The sequence below is a fragment of the Oreochromis aureus genome, linkage group 19 (genome assembly GCF_013358895.1).
Source record: "Oreochromis aureus strain Israel breed Guangdong linkage group 19, ZZ_aureus, whole genome shotgun sequence".
Lineage (NCBI taxonomy): Eukaryota > Metazoa > Chordata > Actinopteri > Cichliformes > Cichlidae > Oreochromis > Oreochromis aureus.
The window spans coordinates 11,527,022-11,544,318 of NC_052960.1; the positions used below are offsets into that span (position 1 = coordinate 11,527,022).

A 17,297-nucleotide genomic window follows, 5' to 3' on the forward strand; every position below is an offset into this window, starting at 1 on the left:
TCCTCTAAAAATAAAATGTATTGTTTCAAATGGCATAAGACTAGCTCTATACTCTCTACACTCTATACTTCCCTGCAGCTACAGGTTCACCTTAAATGACTCCTGGGTTTCTGAATTTTTGCACATAGTTTTACTATTTAAATCACCAAATGATTCATAGAAGACAGTGAAAAATTGCATTTAAAATTCTCTGGTCACATCACGAAATACATGCTAGGTCGTTAGCTTTCTGAGTGACATTTTGACATTTTTGTGAGGAGTTGCTGGCTCCACTTGTGGTACTGTATGCTCTGGTTGCTGCCCTTGTCTGTCCTTTGCACCATGGGGGTGGTAATTTCTGAATAGCACTGTCATACTGGAGGTGGGGAGGAGGTCTTTATGGCATACAGATTGGCAGACTGACACCAGAGGGGTTTTGTGTGTTTCTGTTTGCTGTTGCTCCAACTCCTGCAGCTTTCAAAAAAAGGCTTCTGACAGCTTTCACGGGTCTGACAAGGTGTGGTCTACGATGATAACCACAGAAACACGGGGGAAAAAAACTGATTGAAATACACATTAAACCTTAAACATTTTCATTTAAAGCAGAAAAACATAAATCCTCGCATTTGGACATGGAGTGCAAAAACCCGTCACACTCGCATACTCTAGAAACCCTCTTAAGCAATATGTGGCTGATAGTGCATGATGCACTGAAGCCTGATGCAATAAGTTAAATATTTTTGCTCTAACAGTTGACATGGATATACTTCAAAGGGTACAATGGATGAAACAGCACGCATCCAAGTCATGTGATACTGGTGAGGGAAGGATTTGTGGTAGGAGCTGGGTCCACAGCAAATATTGAGCCCACGTGGTGCCTGCCAGCTGAGAGTGATCATAGACAACAGCCAGACAATCACAAGCTGGATTCTCACAGCACTCTGTCCGCAAAGCAGTTTAGTTGAGCACTGGGATCTCAGAACCATGGGGCATGGAGGGCCACAGGCTTTTGTGGAAGTTGTGTTATTGAACATCCATTATTAGAGTTTCAAACAAGTTAATTAGGTTCAGAGTAGCGCTGCCACGATAGATTTTTCACTTCATGGTTATTGTGGCCAAAACAACTCACAATAATGATAATAGGGCAAACATTTTGATAAATTACTTGGCTAAACCACTACAAACAAATGCCGCTGATGAAAGCAGGGGCCAGTATGTATACAAAATTTGAATTTAAGAGCACCAAACTGTAGCGACTCAATCAAGCCAGCAACCATGCAGATATTAGGGCAGTTTAACAGACCAGCTTTAAATGACTCAGGTGATGTGTGACAGAGAAGCTGCAGAGACAGAAAACATGCAACAGTGGTAGTCACTTTACTTTAGTCAGGCATGAAATGCGCTGATAAGCTGAGGCTGTAGTGTAGTCCTACTTAGTGCAAGGCTGTTACTGAAAGAGAAGAGACTGAAGAGGTAAACTGGAAAGAGAGTTTATAACCCTAACTGCGCTTTTGATGGACCATTTATGATATTATTATATGTATATATTTAATATGCCGTAAAGTATTATGCAAAAGTCTTTAGCCTCCTCTCATTTCTTGATATTTTGTTTCCAAGGAGCCAGACTTTAACTCGTCAGTTTTTGTTAAGTGGTCTTGAGCAAAAGTTCTGAATGGCTGCTGAACGTCTTCAAGGTTTTTCACTCATTTTCACTCTTGAATCACTTATCGCTGGCCTATCAATTATTCATTCAGTTGAAGTTGCAAAAAACTGGCAAAAATAGTACAGATTGACAGGTGTAAAATTACATTTTCACCATCAAGGTGAGTTCCAAAGAGCTATTAGCTGGAAACTTGTCATATCCCTGCATGGTGGGCCTTAAAAAATTAGAATAAAATGGACAAATGGAGGATAAAAGAAGAAGTGGCAGGACTAAAAATATCCTTAAAAAAGGAAAAAATGCAGCAATGACCTGACACGGGACCAGAGAGATGCATCTAGCCCTTCACATGATCCATCTACTGTTTATCAGAAACCTCATTAGAAATTGCATGACTGGCTTTCAAGAAGCAATTTTTAAGGAATGGAAACAGGAAGAAAGGGCTGAGGTATGACAAATTATACAAGAACTGGACTGAAACAGTTCTTTAAGGAGTGATGAATATAAATGTAAAACTTTGGTTCAAATAATCATCAACATATACGTAAGAAGTCAGGAGAGTAGTGCTACTGTGAGTGTCTACGGCCATCTGTATAACACTCTGTCATGTTTTGGGCCAGTGTTTTAGCCAGTGGTATGGGGTTTTTTGGGGGGGTGGGGTTGATGTAATGAAATTGATGAATGCAAAAAAGTACAGTCAGATTTTGATCTATGTAATACCATCTGGAAAGCATCTGATTGATAACCGCTTCATTTTTCGGGATGGCTATGATCCCAAACACACTGCCAATGTAGTAAAAGCATACCATCATATAAAAACACACAGCAGAATGCTGTAAGTCACGGACAGGCCTCCCAGGGGACCGGACTTCAACATTATTTTCATCTTAGTATCACACCAAGATATCACAACATGACTAGTAATGGCTATTTAGTAAATCTTTGATTTTCTATAAGTTGTTCTTTGTGTTTTATATTTTATTGGTTTATTGGCTGAAGTATGTTGTATTTTTTTCTCTTCTTGTACGACTGTATGAATTTTAACACCATGGTTGTTAATCTTAAATTTATATCAAGTCAAAATTTTATTTTGCCTAACACTTTAGTTGTTTCCCATGTGCCAAATGAATATCATTTCAAGCAACTCTCTATTACACTATATTTTAGGAACAATTAATAAAGCATGCTAAACTAAGACTGCAGACAAAGTATATATTTTATCAGTTCAACTTAAGCATGTCTCCATGAACATATAAGTTTTGCTTTGTTTTTATTTAAAGAAGAAAAGAAAATAAGACATTTTTAAATGACTCAAACTTCATCAGGACTCTTGGGAAAAATGCAATCTTTCTGTGGACAACCAATTGGCACATGGTCTAGCCTATCAGAATAAACTATTTATAATAGAGTTCTCCACAATATAGTCTCAGTGACCTTTGTTCCTGGCCAGTGAAAGACTGATAAAAGGGGTTGTTCTATTGCACTATTCAAACTCATGCACTTGTTCTCCCTGTACTCCCTGATTCTTATCCCTCGCCTGCAACAGCCAGACACGCCAGTTCTCCAGAGAGCCTTAACAAAGCTGGAGGAAGTGAGAGACTTCCACATGGAAAAGGCAATTAACAGCTCAATGCCCTGGGGACAGAGTGAGGAAAGCAGGGAGGGAGGGAGGATGTCTTGAGATATTAGCAAGGAAAGAAGGTATGAGAGGATGAGAGGTTACAAAAATAAAAGTTACAAAATTACTCTTTCAAAGCAATGAAGATAAAAATATGAGAACCTAGCCACTTTTGATGTTGTTCTTCCGAATGTCCAGAATCACAGAATCCCTAGGTGCTTATTCCCAAAAACACATTAGAGAGAAGGGAGAATGTGGTCAAAGACAAACAGATAGATAAAAGAGAGGAAGTAGGATACAGCTAAAGCAAAATAGAAATAAAAACAAAGGGAAGGAAGGACACACTTGTGTGGAAAAGGATGTGAGGGAGGAGAAAAAGGAGGGAAAAAGATAGCGGGTTGTTGTTATCAGAGTGAAATCTGCCAGTCAGTGCCATCTCACTCGACACAGCTGCCACGCTGATTCCATCTCCCCCGAAGAGATTAAAACCAATGAAACAAGCAGGCCTTGTATCATTCCCGACAGACAGGCAGAAAAAGACGAAGGGAGTAAACTTTCCTCCAAACTGAAGGAAGTGGACTGACAAGAGATTGAGACGCATGCTTGGGACAGTCTTATAGAGTCATCATTTACCGACCACTCCACTGACATTTACTCTGAGTGCGTAAACCAGGGCCAGGTCTTAGGGAAGGAAGCCATCCCTCTCTGACATAGCTGGGTGACTTATCAACCTGCTGTGAAATCCAGAGTCATCCTTTAAATACAGCCTCTGGCCTGATGCTACAAAAACAATCCGCAGGACCCATAACTAAAAGGTGGTGCAGCTTTAAAGTGTGCAGTACATTTTTTTTTTTACACCACTGCTCTTATCCCTATATTATGTCACACTCCTGTCTCACCTCTTATCTCTGGCATGAATCCAAACGTGTCACAAACAGTGGGAGAGGACCCTCTGAGACTTTGCACTTTTCTCCTTGGATAAAAGATGTAAAGCTTACAGTGTGGCTATTTTTTTTTCCTTTCTTTGGCCAGCTTAGACTAAGAGTCTGGAGTTGGTTGGCTTGATGAATCTGCTGTCTGTTGGATATGATGATTCAGCCGTGCTATTACCATGAGTGATTTCAGCTCAAGGCAAGGCTAGCACTTTCGCTTTATGGCCACAGAGACAGAAGGGAGCTGCCGATGAGGAAACATAAGTTAATGTGAAAGGGAATGGGGATGGCTTCCAATCAGAGGCATTTTTAATCAAGTTCTTTACAATTATGTTGATGTTATAGTAAATCACAATGAGAAGATATAGGGCTAGGAACAAAAGCAGAATACATAAAACCTTACATATATTCACATTTTTATATCAGTCGCTGTGTGGGGCAGACAGGCTTTAGTAAAGGCTAAGCTTGGAGGACAGGTTAATGACCCACAAGATAAATTTAGCCTTTTCATTATCCTTTGGATATTCCATATTTAATGAAGAATATTCTCAGCTGCCACAATCTAAGCTAATGCATGCATATAACCTAGTGATGAGAGTGAGAAAAGAAGAAAAGATGGGGGAAAAAAACTAAGCGCAAGAGGAAAAACCCGTTTTCTGTTTTGTGAAAGGACTCCGGCTCAACCACCCGTTTCTATTATACGGAAGGAAAACTTGCCATTTCTAGCCTTGACCCAGACATCATCAACAGTCCCGGCACGGTTCAACACCCATACTGAATGCAGTGATCCCTGCATACTTTAACATTTAAACAACCACCCCTATGATTTACAATGACCTCATGACAATCCCTTACTAATCAGGACATGATCAAACAGAACTTGTATGGCTTGACGATGTCCGCGTGATCGACTGCTAAGACATGAGCAAAAAATCCCTGCGTGGTTCAAGAGGCCAGGAGAGATTTATGTGCGAATGGGGATTGCTCCTCCTAATGTGTGGAGACGAGTGAGCCGAATAGCAATGACTGTCTGTATGGACTGGCAGATAGGAGGAGAAGACCCTCACTGCACTGCATTAACTTTTAATTATGACTCTCTGGAAGATGCAATTACCCATTAGAGACTAGACTTGCTTAAGCTCTGCAACCACACTGTAACTTTTTTCTTGCATTAGCCCCATTTTCCTTTTTTCATAAGCCTTTTTTCATAGACTATGTTTAGTGTCAACTGTATAATATTGCAGGCTGCACTTTTTTAACGTGGATGTCAAGTTTTTTTTCTATATTTTGTTGGCTTCCACTTATTATCCGTTCTTTTTTCCTCTGTCCCTCGAGGTTTCTCTCCAACACTTCCTTCACCGGGGCCACAGGCCTGATCCAGGTCGATGCTGGTGTTTCTCGGATCCTGTCCTCCCAACTGTTTCATGTATGGAGTCTGAAGAGAGGTGCTCTGGGGCAGCCTGCTTGGGTTACTGTAGGCCAGTGGACCCGAGGTCGCCTGGAGTTGGAAGGGGGCATTCTGGGACTGGTGGGAGGGTTCATGACCAGCCAGGGACAAGGTCTTGGAGCCGGGGTGAGGGGAGGGGATGGCCAGGGTGACGGTAACTTTGGAGGTCGCTGGAGGCCGGGACTTTCGGTTGAAGGACACCGCCTCAGGGTTGTGACCCTGGTGGAACACCCATTTGTCTTCACACGGGAGGTGGATGAGGATGGATTGTGTCCAGCTGGACAGCTTTGTCTGGACCCCAAAACTAACCAGTCTAGTATAATACATGGCCTTTTTAACCAGCTTCACAACTCAAATACTACAACAGTAGACTGGGATGGCACAGGTGAGCTTTATTTTGGCATTTGTCCATAGAATACTGTCATTATAGAACTATTATACTGTAGAAGTGTAATACTTGTCAGAAACATTTTAACTTGAACTGTGAGCATCTATGACTTCTAATTTATGGCCTCTCCAAGCTTTTCTTACATAAGCCCTCAGATCTTTTCCCTTCACTTTCAGTGTTGCTGTATTTGGCTGGCCATGTCTCTAGAGCACATGTGGAAATTTGAGGTAGAATCAATAAGGGATTGCACCAGGTCAGTTTAGTTGAAAATATAACAGGGTCAAGGTCAAGGGCTACACTCACCAGCTACATCTTTCATGAATGAAGAGCATAAAGGAATTAAATCAATAAGAGATCAAGACTACCTTGTCAAAGATGTACTACTACTATCTTTCCTTCACACAGGAGATTATCTAGCAGCTATACATCCAGTCCACAGTATAGCAGGAAAAATCATCCTGACTTTAACTTTAATCAGCCGATTGCATATGGAAGCTATAGGAAGCTATATTTTTTCACGATGATGCAGGTACTAAATGTTGATGTAAAATGTGAATTTATTCAGTTGCCATTGATAGGATTAATCGTTTCAATGCAAAGGGGTATTACCTCCTTTACATAACTTAAAAAAATATCGAAAATAAAAGTCACGATGGTTCATTTGTAAAAGAAGTCCAGAAGCCAAGCAAGAGCAACTGGGACGCTGCTGATGTTGATTAAGCGATATTGCAAGGAAAATGTTTGCCAGAGCAGTTAAAATGGCAAACATGGCAAGAACTTAAAAATTCATATTGTAGTAGCTCCATTACATCTTGCCAGCTCTACTTTTTTTAATGAGTTTGAGGGTTGTTAATTTTTTTTTATCCCAGTACTTAATGTGAATAAATGTAGCCCATGCCAGGTCATAAAAAATGTCCAAGCTGAAGTGTAATGTAAGAATCCATCAACATTTTCCTTGAGCCATGGTTGTTTGTGGACAATTCCCATATGTGCAACCACATCCAAATTCAGACATGGATATGAATGTCTGAATGGATATCACATCATCATCATTTCTTTCCTCTCAGAACTACCAGAGGACCTGAGAAAGTGCTGCTATGGGTACTGCATTGACTTGTTGGAAAAGCTGGCAGAAGACATGGGCTTCACATTCGACCTATATATTGTGGGAGATGGAAAGTATGGGGCGCTCAGTGGGACAGGACGCTGGACGGGACTAGTAGGAGATCTGCTGAGCGGAACTGCCGACATGGCCGTCACCTCTTTCTCTATTAACTCTGCCAGGAGCAGAGTCATAGATTTCACCTCACCCTTCTACTCCACCAGCCTGGGCATTCTGGTACAACTGCTTGAAGTCATCATTAATTGTTGGAGGTTTAAACTTGATTTTTTACGACTGTAGAATTCATGGGGCATGTCCTAAAAATGTGCTCTATCGTAAGTGAAAGCACTGCAGTCCTCAGTGTTACTTTGACTTTTTATGCCTCTGTTGGTGTGATTTAATCATTTGGCCTGCAGCTACTTATTGTTCACCCTAAGCCCCCTCACCTTGGTATTGTGGTAAGGAGCGGGAGATCATTAGTTGGGGAATAATTAGTTTATGGAGTTTTGAGAGTGTATGTTAATTACTGAACTTCAAAATTGGATGCAGTTTAAGAGTGTGTAATGAGTCTAAGAGGCATTTAAGAGACAGAGCCCTCAAACATGCTGTAGTTATTCTTTGATTGGTTAGCATTTCCCTCTATAGCTGACAATCTGCAACGCATGATATGATCTGACAATACAGCTCCATTTGAAAATGAGATATTCATCATTTTAACAAGTGATTTCTTCTCCTGGCTGAATGATAAATAGCACGGAATAAAAACAATGTGTGCAATTCTTTTTTAAACTAATTTGCAGAGGAGTCATTAACAGAAGTTTATACAAACAATGCATGGCAATCAACGGTCTCAAGTCAGCTTCTTGTGTTTGCATGTGATCCAACAGGTCCGTAGCCGGGACACTGCAGCTCCCATTGGAGCCTTCATGTGGCCCCTCCACTGGTCCATGTGGGTGGGTATTTTTGTCACGCTGCATCTCACAGCGCTCTTCCTCACCTTGTATGAGTGGAACAGCCCCTTTGGCATGACACCCCATGGCCGGAACAGACTACGTGTATTCTCCTACTCCTCTGCTCTTAATCTCTGCTACGCCATACTGTTTGGACGCACTGTCGCCACCAAGGTAAGAAAGCTCTTCTCTCTGTGATTAATTGGCATCATGTGGGGCGGGGCGAGGAAAAGTCATTGCAAAGAAGAGGGGGAGGGGATGCTTTATGGGAAAGTGTACGCCAATGGCAAAGGAAAGTTGAAAGAGGGTGCTAGAGAGAAAAATGATGGAGATGGCTAGGGAAAAGAAAAGATTGATAGGGGAGAGGTTAAAAAGGTAGGCAGTGATGAAGTAGAAAGGTACAGGGAGGATAATGCGCATACAGGGACAGAAAGGGGAAAGGGTAAGTGAGTGACAGAGAGTGAAGGAGTTATGGTGAGGATGATGGGGCTCAATGAAGGTGGTGAAAATGGGAGCAAGTTGAGGTTAGCTCCCCAACGCAGTCAGACCCAAAGTTAAAACCAAGAAGGCACGGAGAAGAGGGCCAGTGAGGGGGACAGGAAGGTGAGAAGGCGAATCAGGAAATAGGTTTCAAAAAGACGGTATTAGGAAGGCTGACAGAGGGATGGTGAGATGGGGTTGAAAGGGTAAGTGGGTAAGCAGGGATGAGAAAAGCAACAGATTGACAGTGACGTGGAGGTGGGCAGAAAGGGGATGATGTAAGGAGGAGGGCATGCGAGCGGGCAACGTTGACACAGGTTAGTATCAGGGAGAAATAGAATTGCGAAAGATAAATGGAAGTCAAATCCTCAGACTGAGGCAAATTTATCTAATAACTTGAAAGCAACTTGAAAAACAATGTCTGTTACTTCAGAGATTTAAAAAAAAAAAAAGGACAACTTATTTTCATGGCATTTGTTTGGTATGAAAATGTAAATTACAAATATTAAATGTACCTTTGGAGTAACAGCATTCTTCAAAAACTTGTCAGATTTAACAGATTGTGTGACACCCACAGTCACACTGGTGCACAAACACAATCTCAATGTATTTGCCAGTGAATAACGACTCTGTCTTCTGCATTCTTTGTTTTATAAAGCTTCACATTGTTCCAGAATCAATCATTAAGATAACTTGCTTGCTTTTCAAGTTTCCGTGCAGTAACATCTTTTCCTTAAATTATTCCTGTCCTTATAGTGAGATTGTCGCTCATAATATTTAAATAAATACAAAACCACATTTTACCCTTAAAGCAAGCTGAGAAAACGACTTAAGTGGAAGAGCGGTCGAGTGATTAGAAAGACCTTCCCATTATTGAAAGGTCACAGGTTTGATCATCGCATTGGCGATATGTCAATTAACAGGTTGTGTTCATTAGCAGCCCTGTGACCTGTTAAAATGTCCTTGAGCAACTCTCTGAACCTCTGTGTGCTGGGTCACAGCCAAGTAGTCAGGTTTACTCAGGCTATGGGAAAGAAAGGGGGAAATAAATTGATCGCTAAACCTTTACTGCTGGGTTGAATTTTACAATTTGATTTTAATGATCAGGAGAATGTCAAGACAAGGAAGCCAACTGAAAAATTTTTGGCTGTTTTTAGTCTTTCTAAAATACAAATGCTTAAGGGATATATTTAGGTTTTCCTCTTCTAACATAAGCTGTTATCCTCAACATACCTGACTACTACAGATAGTAATAACTGAGCATCACTTCCGAGTCCAAGCACAAGAACCATTAATCTGTGTGGTTGTGTTTCACAACAAGGACCTCACTGTATTGTACTATAGGAAGCTGCCATTCCTATCAGAGTTTAGAGTAACATTAGGTGCTCTGTTTTGCTCTTCATTTCCTTTGATTTTACACTCGAACAACCCCAGGTAAAAATAACCGAGATAGCAATGTGCTTGTCAACATATCTTACCTTAAAAGCCATTTGAGATTGGAAACAAGTGTGTTAGCTAATGAACTGTTGCTTTTAGAATGAATTAGCAGTCGCTTTTAAGTGATACTTGACCTTTAAATTGAGCAGGGGTTTATTTTATCTGTGCATATCAACTTGCAGGATTGTAATGTTTTGCCTAGGAAGTACAGCTTTAGCCTTATTATATAGGCTAATAATAAAATCACAAGTAGTCCATAGTATCATTTTGTAGCCATCAAGTTCACTTTCAGTTACAGCTCCTTTAAATGATTCATGTTTTAAAACCAGCCAGCTAGAAACATCACAGAAGTCAGCCATCCTGTGGGGCCAATGTTAGCTTAATTAGTTTTCTAGCCAGTACTGCTAAAATGTCAGTAAAAGCTGCATTTTTAGCAGTTAGAAGAATGCTTTTGTCAATGTTCACCCAATGTATGTTATTTCTTAAAGTTATTTTTTTCCACCCTCTGTTACATTCCCAATCTGTCAGCAATGGCTGCAAAAGGCTGCTAGCGTAGCCTCATGGGGGCAACAGAAAATCTCAAAAGGTATTCAGTTTACAAATACAGTTACATTTTAAAAAGCTCACCATCAGCTAAACATTCACAACCAAAGTCGATTGCTAGCAAGCAAACTCACAATATTGGAACATAGATCTGACAGGCCATGTAAGTATCTGTAGCTCCTCACCTCTGCTTTTTGATGAAGGGCATTCTCCTATCTTTCACTTTGGCAAAAATTCTCAGCAACTCTGTCAATGAAATCAAAAGGTTTCATTGAACTCGTTGCCAAGTTGCCAAGTCTCTCCTGTCCACAGGTGTTTCTAGGTAGACTTTAATCCTTTTCAGGCAGGGAGAAGACCTCTCTGCAGATGTGCTTGTAATAGGAATGGTGAGCATCAGCCTCAGCAGCTTGCACACTTCAGTTAAAGCAGCGGTCAGTTCATTTCTTATGAACGTCTCCAGCAGCTCATCCAGCAGTTTGTAAAAGCGGGCATACACACGAATGACCTGGTTTAAAAAACCTCAGGCATGAAAATGAAATCAAAGTCATTCCACTTTTATTTCAGGGCAAGATCCCATCCAGGCCTAATGATAACACATGATGTTAAAAGCAATATTCTTTATTATCTCAAACCTCATGTACGGCTCGCACAGCCAGGTTTCTTATGTTCCACCATCTTCTCGGGTATTATTGTCCGCCTCAGTGAATAGGACTGTCTTTTTATCTGAATAGCTGAAAAAGTTGTGAAAGCTGTAACGATAGGCAAAAAGAGATTTTAATTCCTGTTTGTTCCCTGAGGCAGAGCCAAGTTAAACTTGTGCACATGACAGTGAATAAACAATGCATACTGGCATTTCAAATGTCTCGCTCCATCATATGCTTGACAAATGAGATTCGTTTCAGGATGGTACTTTGTAATTGTCTTGATCACAACAGTCACTCTTTATCAAAGAGACCACTCACGCACATTTGTGGACTATGACAATCAATTTGCACCTGTACATGTGCAGTATCTCTCTGGTGTCATGTAGTTTGACTGCCATGAAAAGTGCAAAGAATGAAAATCCAGCTCTGTTGTGTCAGGGGAAGAAAAGAATAACAGAGCTTAAAAAAATATAATCCCTGAAGCTCTTGTGACAGCTCTATGTTTACTTTCGCTCAGTCAGAGCTAAACTTAGCACAGAACACAAATGAAGCATTTACAGTAGTAGAGTTGAAACTTGTTGTGAACCCTTTACTGCACTAACAGAAGCCACTAGTAGTGTTAGTTTGAGTACCATAATTTACTAATGCATTTATTCTGTGCTGCTCCATGCACATGTGCAGCAGTGGAAACAACAACAAGAAAGAAAGGAGCGTACCTCCATGCTGTTAAGACTTTCAGCCTGAGCTGTGAAGTGAATTGAGAGTATCTAGACAACATGAGTTTTTACCAAGTTATTAAGCAGCTAATTACGTGTGGCTAAGGACTGATAAAACTTCGTCCTGACCGTTGGCTCCACACTGCAGGTTAATGGCAGTGGTTCCTTAGGTTTGTTAAACATGAAACTGTGACTCTCTGAATCCATGTTTTAAGACAATTCCAGGGCATAAGTGCTCTGTCAAGGTAATGATAATGTTAAAAAAAATATTTGAGATGATCCTTATTCAAAATTTCCACTTGTAACTCTGCCCTTATGCGACAGGCTTATAGAACAAAAAGCTCAACAAAGAGAACAACAAGAATTTATGCTTATATTGTGCATGCCATTCTCTGTTTCTCCCTTTTGAATTCCCCAATTAATTGTGCAAAGAGTTCTGAAACACTTCAAAAACCTTTATAATGGGTTACAACCTTGTTTGTATAATTAATATCTCATTAATCCCGAGCCCTTACAACACTGGAAATTCATCTCTTTTCTTCGTTTAAGTGGATTTTAATTGGTGGAATAAATAAATGATCCCAGTGTTCAGGTGGATTCATTCCCCGAAGCAGCCAATTTCACGGAAAGATATTTTTGACGTGTCACACTAACAGTCACATTTTGTTAGATTTTGTGTTTCGCATTAGATGTTCTTTTGCTCTGTTTTAATAAATGGGATTGCCTTTCCTTGGGGAGCAGAATTGCTCTGTTGGGAAAAGGATGAAGAGGGTACATATCTGAAGCTGGGACACCTTTTTAAACACATTTTCTTTTTTTTGCTTTTGTCCTTTCTCACATATATATTTTCTAATCTAGTTTCTGTCAAAGGCAACCGAAACTCAAATTTCACCTGTCATACGTCTCCACTCTACAGACCCCTAAATGCTGGACAGGACGCTTCTTGATGAACCTTTGGGCTATATTCTGTTTACTGGTGCTGTCCAGCTATACGGCCAACCTTGCTGCAGTAATGGTGGGGGAGAAGACGTTCGAGCAGGTTTCAGGAATTCATGATGACAAGGTTAGACCACTTTCGAGGTCACAAACATGCAACTCCAGAAATGTTAGCATGCTACACACATATTCACACACGGTAATCTTACACAAGGACAAACTAATGAGAAGAGAGTGAAATATTTGTGAAGGCTTATTGCTTTCCATTTCCCTAAACTCTGTAGGGAGTTCAGGGCTACTGTGAATTTGATATGTGCCCCATCGTGATAGCTGCCCTCTCTTGGGCTAAAGATGATCAAAATGGGAGCTGGGAGTTTTGGAGAACCAAAATTGTTCTTGTTTCCAAACATCAACATGCATCGAAGAAATCCTATCAAAGGAAACTCACTGAGGCAGGTTCCCTGCCCACAGCTAAAAAGGTACATGAATCAAACAATAACTTTAAAAGCTTCGTGCCCAAACTATACCGCTAATGGCAAGGGTAAATTAAAACAGACAATTAAAGTTATGCAGAATTTATTGTATTCAGGCATTGAATATGCACAATATCTATATAACAAACTATCCAACCAAGACTTAATTTTAATAAGGGAAAAATACTTCCTTCCACTCCCACTGGAGACCCACTGCCGACAATAGGGCTGTGTTCAGCCCCAGCAAAATGCAGTAAAACCATTATTTAAATGGATGCAGTGCCGTGTTGTTTGTTGTGTTTTGTGCAAGAAACACACCCATGGCAGTTGATCCATTGTGTGCACTGCCTCTTTTAAAATTGCTGGGCTTTAATATAGATGTCACTGCTGACTGGGTAGCACTTCTCACACACTCACCAATATGAGAAAAAACATACCTTAAAGCCTGGTATATACACTGTTTCCCATCCTTCAAGGAAACTTGTTGTTCAACCCTGAAATCAGAGCAAAATGTGGCGCCTGTTGGAGCAAGGGGCTTATTCAAGAGAGGAATCAAAGTAAATAAATACTTAAATCAAAACAGTAGTCAAGAAAATCAGCTCAAGTAGATATCTTACTTATTTTAACTAACACCTGAAAGATCCTGGGTTCAAGACCTGAAGGAGACAAAAACCCAGACTCAGGATGTTCCACGCTATTTCTGGTCTCAAGCCTGGATTAATGGGAGGGTTGCGGAGTTGCATCAGCACGGACATCTGGTATAAAAATTGATATCAAATCAACCTCAGAGATCCATCTCCTGTAGCAACCCCTTGGGAATAAGGGAGTGCCTTATCTAAACTCCTAAATAGGATGATATCACCTGAATTTATCACTTACATTACATATCCACCCACTCATGCCTTCCTATTCCATTTCCACAGCTGCACCATCCGTCCCTGGGCTTCCGTTTTGGTACCGTGAGGGAGAGCAGTGCTGAGGATTACATGAAGAAGAGTTTCCCGGAGATGCACGACTACATGAGGCGCTTCAACCAACCCACCACTCCAGAAGGTGTACACATGTTAAAGTAAGAAACAATCAAATCCATGCAAACAGTGTCTGAAATATTGAAAATAACCATTTTTACCTTTTTCCTTTCATAATGTTAACCTAAAAAAAATCTAGTCACGTTCACATCTCGTATTTGTAGCTTTCTATATTCAGTGGACTTATTTTCTATGCACATTGTGCAAAACAATTCTACTAATTGCACCAACAATTTGCATGTTACTCCTTCTCTCGCTTAAATATTTATTTTGAATTATTATGAAGAACAAGCTACAAGCTTAATGTAAGTTTTGCTTTGGGGATGATTTCTGCCTTCTTTACACCTGCAGTGCTGCTGTTGCAACCCATTTATCAGTGTTTTCTTATTAAGAGAACACACTGTTTTGCAAGTGCATGTGACAGAAATATGAAGAAGTGCTCAGTGCTCTAGCCGCATGTATTTAAACCATGCATAATCATGAGCTTTTCCTTATCTAGACACACTTCAGCATAAGGTGTAACCGAGGTAAAAAAAAACATAAATTATATTTCATTAGTCGTTGTAGTTTATAAAGAAAGAAATAATTAGACTTTTTTTTAATGAGGGATGAATAAGGGTCAGGGGCAGGCTGATGTAGGGAGTGCTGAGAAAAAATTATTCACTCTGATGTCGAATGGGGACAGAAAGCAGATGAAAGCAAGCACAGAAGACAAGTTTATTTTTGTATCGCATTTAATTTACAAAGGAAATTGAAAATGCTTTACATAAATCATTGAAAATGAAAAGAAAGAGCCCCAACAAATTGCACTTAAAAAACAAATTTTAGTGATGGGGAAAATAAAAATGAATGGAAAACTGTAAAAAAAAAAAAAAAACAAACAAAAAAAACAGTTAGGGTGACAGAAAGTAGTCCTGTTCATAAGGTTCATGCAAAAGATATGGATGAAATAAATGAACCTCATTACAGAAGTTATAAAGATGATCTGAAAGTCTGAAAAGGTCACACAGAGGAATCCAAGAAATAATCATTCTGAATAACCAGTTAATTAGAGTATGTTCACACTCGTCATTCATTATGCTGGTTTTGTATATTTACTTTTTTTATTTACTTTACATGTCCTTCACTCCTCCACATCTAGCAAATCTGTTATTTCCGAACCAGCTGGCTTTCCTTAAGCAGTTGAGGATGAACCCACTTTGGTTTCTGGCAGCCTAAACAGTTTTGCCTTCAGCCTTCTGGATTTAGCTTCTCCATCAGATTACCAGCAATCGAGGATGAGAGTGACAATACATTTGGTATTCACATTTAGTTTTTGTGGCATCTCATCACTCATAGTTTTGCTGTTGAATGAAGAAAAGGGCTTATGACAGAAAGATTAAATGTTTGGGCACAAGATTCTGTTTTGAGGCAGGTTTTTAAATTTTACTTTATCATTTTATTTTAAGTCAAATCAGAGCATTTTGGTACGTTAGACCCGTTAAACTTCACATCAAAAACACTAGACTGGATTCACAGAGTACAAAAATAGTCACAAAATAACTCTATCCTGCCCATGTACTGTCGTGGGTTCTCTCCGGGTACTCCGGCTTCCTCCCACCGTCCAAAGACATGCAGCTTGTGGGGATAGGTTAATTGGATAATCCAAATTGCCACTAGGTGTAAATGTGTGAGTGAATGTGAGTGCGAATGGTTGTTCGTCCTGTGTGTTAGCCCTGTGACAGACTGGCGACCTGTCCAGGCGCACCCGCCTCTCGCCCTATGACAGCTGGGATAGGCTCCAGCGCCCCAGCGACCCCTGAAAAGGATAAGCGGAAGCGAATGGATGGATGGATGGCATCTCATCACTCATAGTTTTGCTGTTGAATGAAGAAAAGGGCTTATGACAGAAAGATTAAATGTTTGGGCACAAGATTCTGTTTTGAGGCAGGTTTTTAAATTTTACTTTATCATTTTATTTTAAGTCAAATCAGAGCATTTTGGTACGTTAGACCCGTTAAACTTCACATCAAAAACACTAGACTGGATTCACAGAGTACAAAAATAGTCACAAAATAACTCTATCCTGCCCATGTACTGTACCAAGCACAACCACAATGACGCACACACTTCTCAGACACAATGCCTACTCCAGAGAGCACCAGCAGAGCTACTGAGATGGTGCATGTGCTGACTTTGTGATTCAAGTGGGAAGATAGAAAGCGCTTGTTCAGAGAAAGAGGATGAGAACAGAAAAGATGAAGGCGGCATTTGTTTGCGTGTGAGGCAAAGCAGAAGTGGAAGTCACAGCAGTGCAGAGAACTGGAGTAAGGCTGTAAAATACTGTGTTGGCAGAACTACTGACCCCAATACTGCAGTCAAATCTTAAAGAAGAAAAATCCCAAGCCTTCTCCTGGAGAGACACGATACACATGCAGGTGCACACAAACATATAAGCTCAGAGGAAATAGTGCGCACGTGTGCACATACACAAGCTTAGAGCTTACAGTTGTACCTGCACACTCTCATGCCTATATATTTATAGGCATGCTCAAATACACACACACACACACACACAACTCTTATTCCAAGGCCATGCATCGGGTAGCTTCCAAACCTCTTTAGTCCCAAAAGAACTCTCTATCCTCACTTTTCTCCCTGTGCATAGTATTTGACAGGTCTAGACAGAGAAAAGCAGACTTTCCTTCTTTCCAGCACTGCAAAGACTTTGTAAAGTCAGCCTGTGTTTAGTGGTAAATGTCCTGAATAACAACAAGTTTCAGGTTATTTGATCAGTCTTGTCTATTTTTCGATTGGACTGAATATATTTGTACATGATTTCTTTATGCCTTTCAAATCTGTGTTTATTTGTTCATTATTATGACTTTGAAAGTCTCTGCATCGAACATATATACATATATGTGTGTAGGTCTATCATTCAGACCCTGTCTGTTGAGCTTCATTTCCTGGAACTAATCCTCTGCC

At 40.3% G+C, this 17,297-nt stretch overlaps 1 protein-coding gene across 1 annotated transcript in view; it reads left to right on the top strand.

The window, feature by feature from the left end:
* Positions 1 to 17,297, top strand: part of LOC116318125 (glutamate receptor ionotropic, NMDA 3B-like) — a 64,600-nt gene that overhangs the window by 26,876 nt on the left and 20,427 nt on the right. Inside the window, exons 4-8 of the mRNA XM_031737071.2 lie at positions 5,525 to 6,021; positions 7,092 to 7,363; positions 8,014 to 8,250; positions 12,813 to 12,959; positions 14,229 to 14,374. Coding sequence (XP_031592931.2) covers positions 5,525 to 6,021; positions 7,092 to 7,363; positions 8,014 to 8,250; positions 12,813 to 12,959; positions 14,229 to 14,374 — 1,299 coding nt within the window. The remainder of the gene's footprint in view (positions 1 to 5,524; positions 6,022 to 7,091; positions 7,364 to 8,013; positions 8,251 to 12,812; positions 12,960 to 14,228; positions 14,375 to 17,297) is intronic.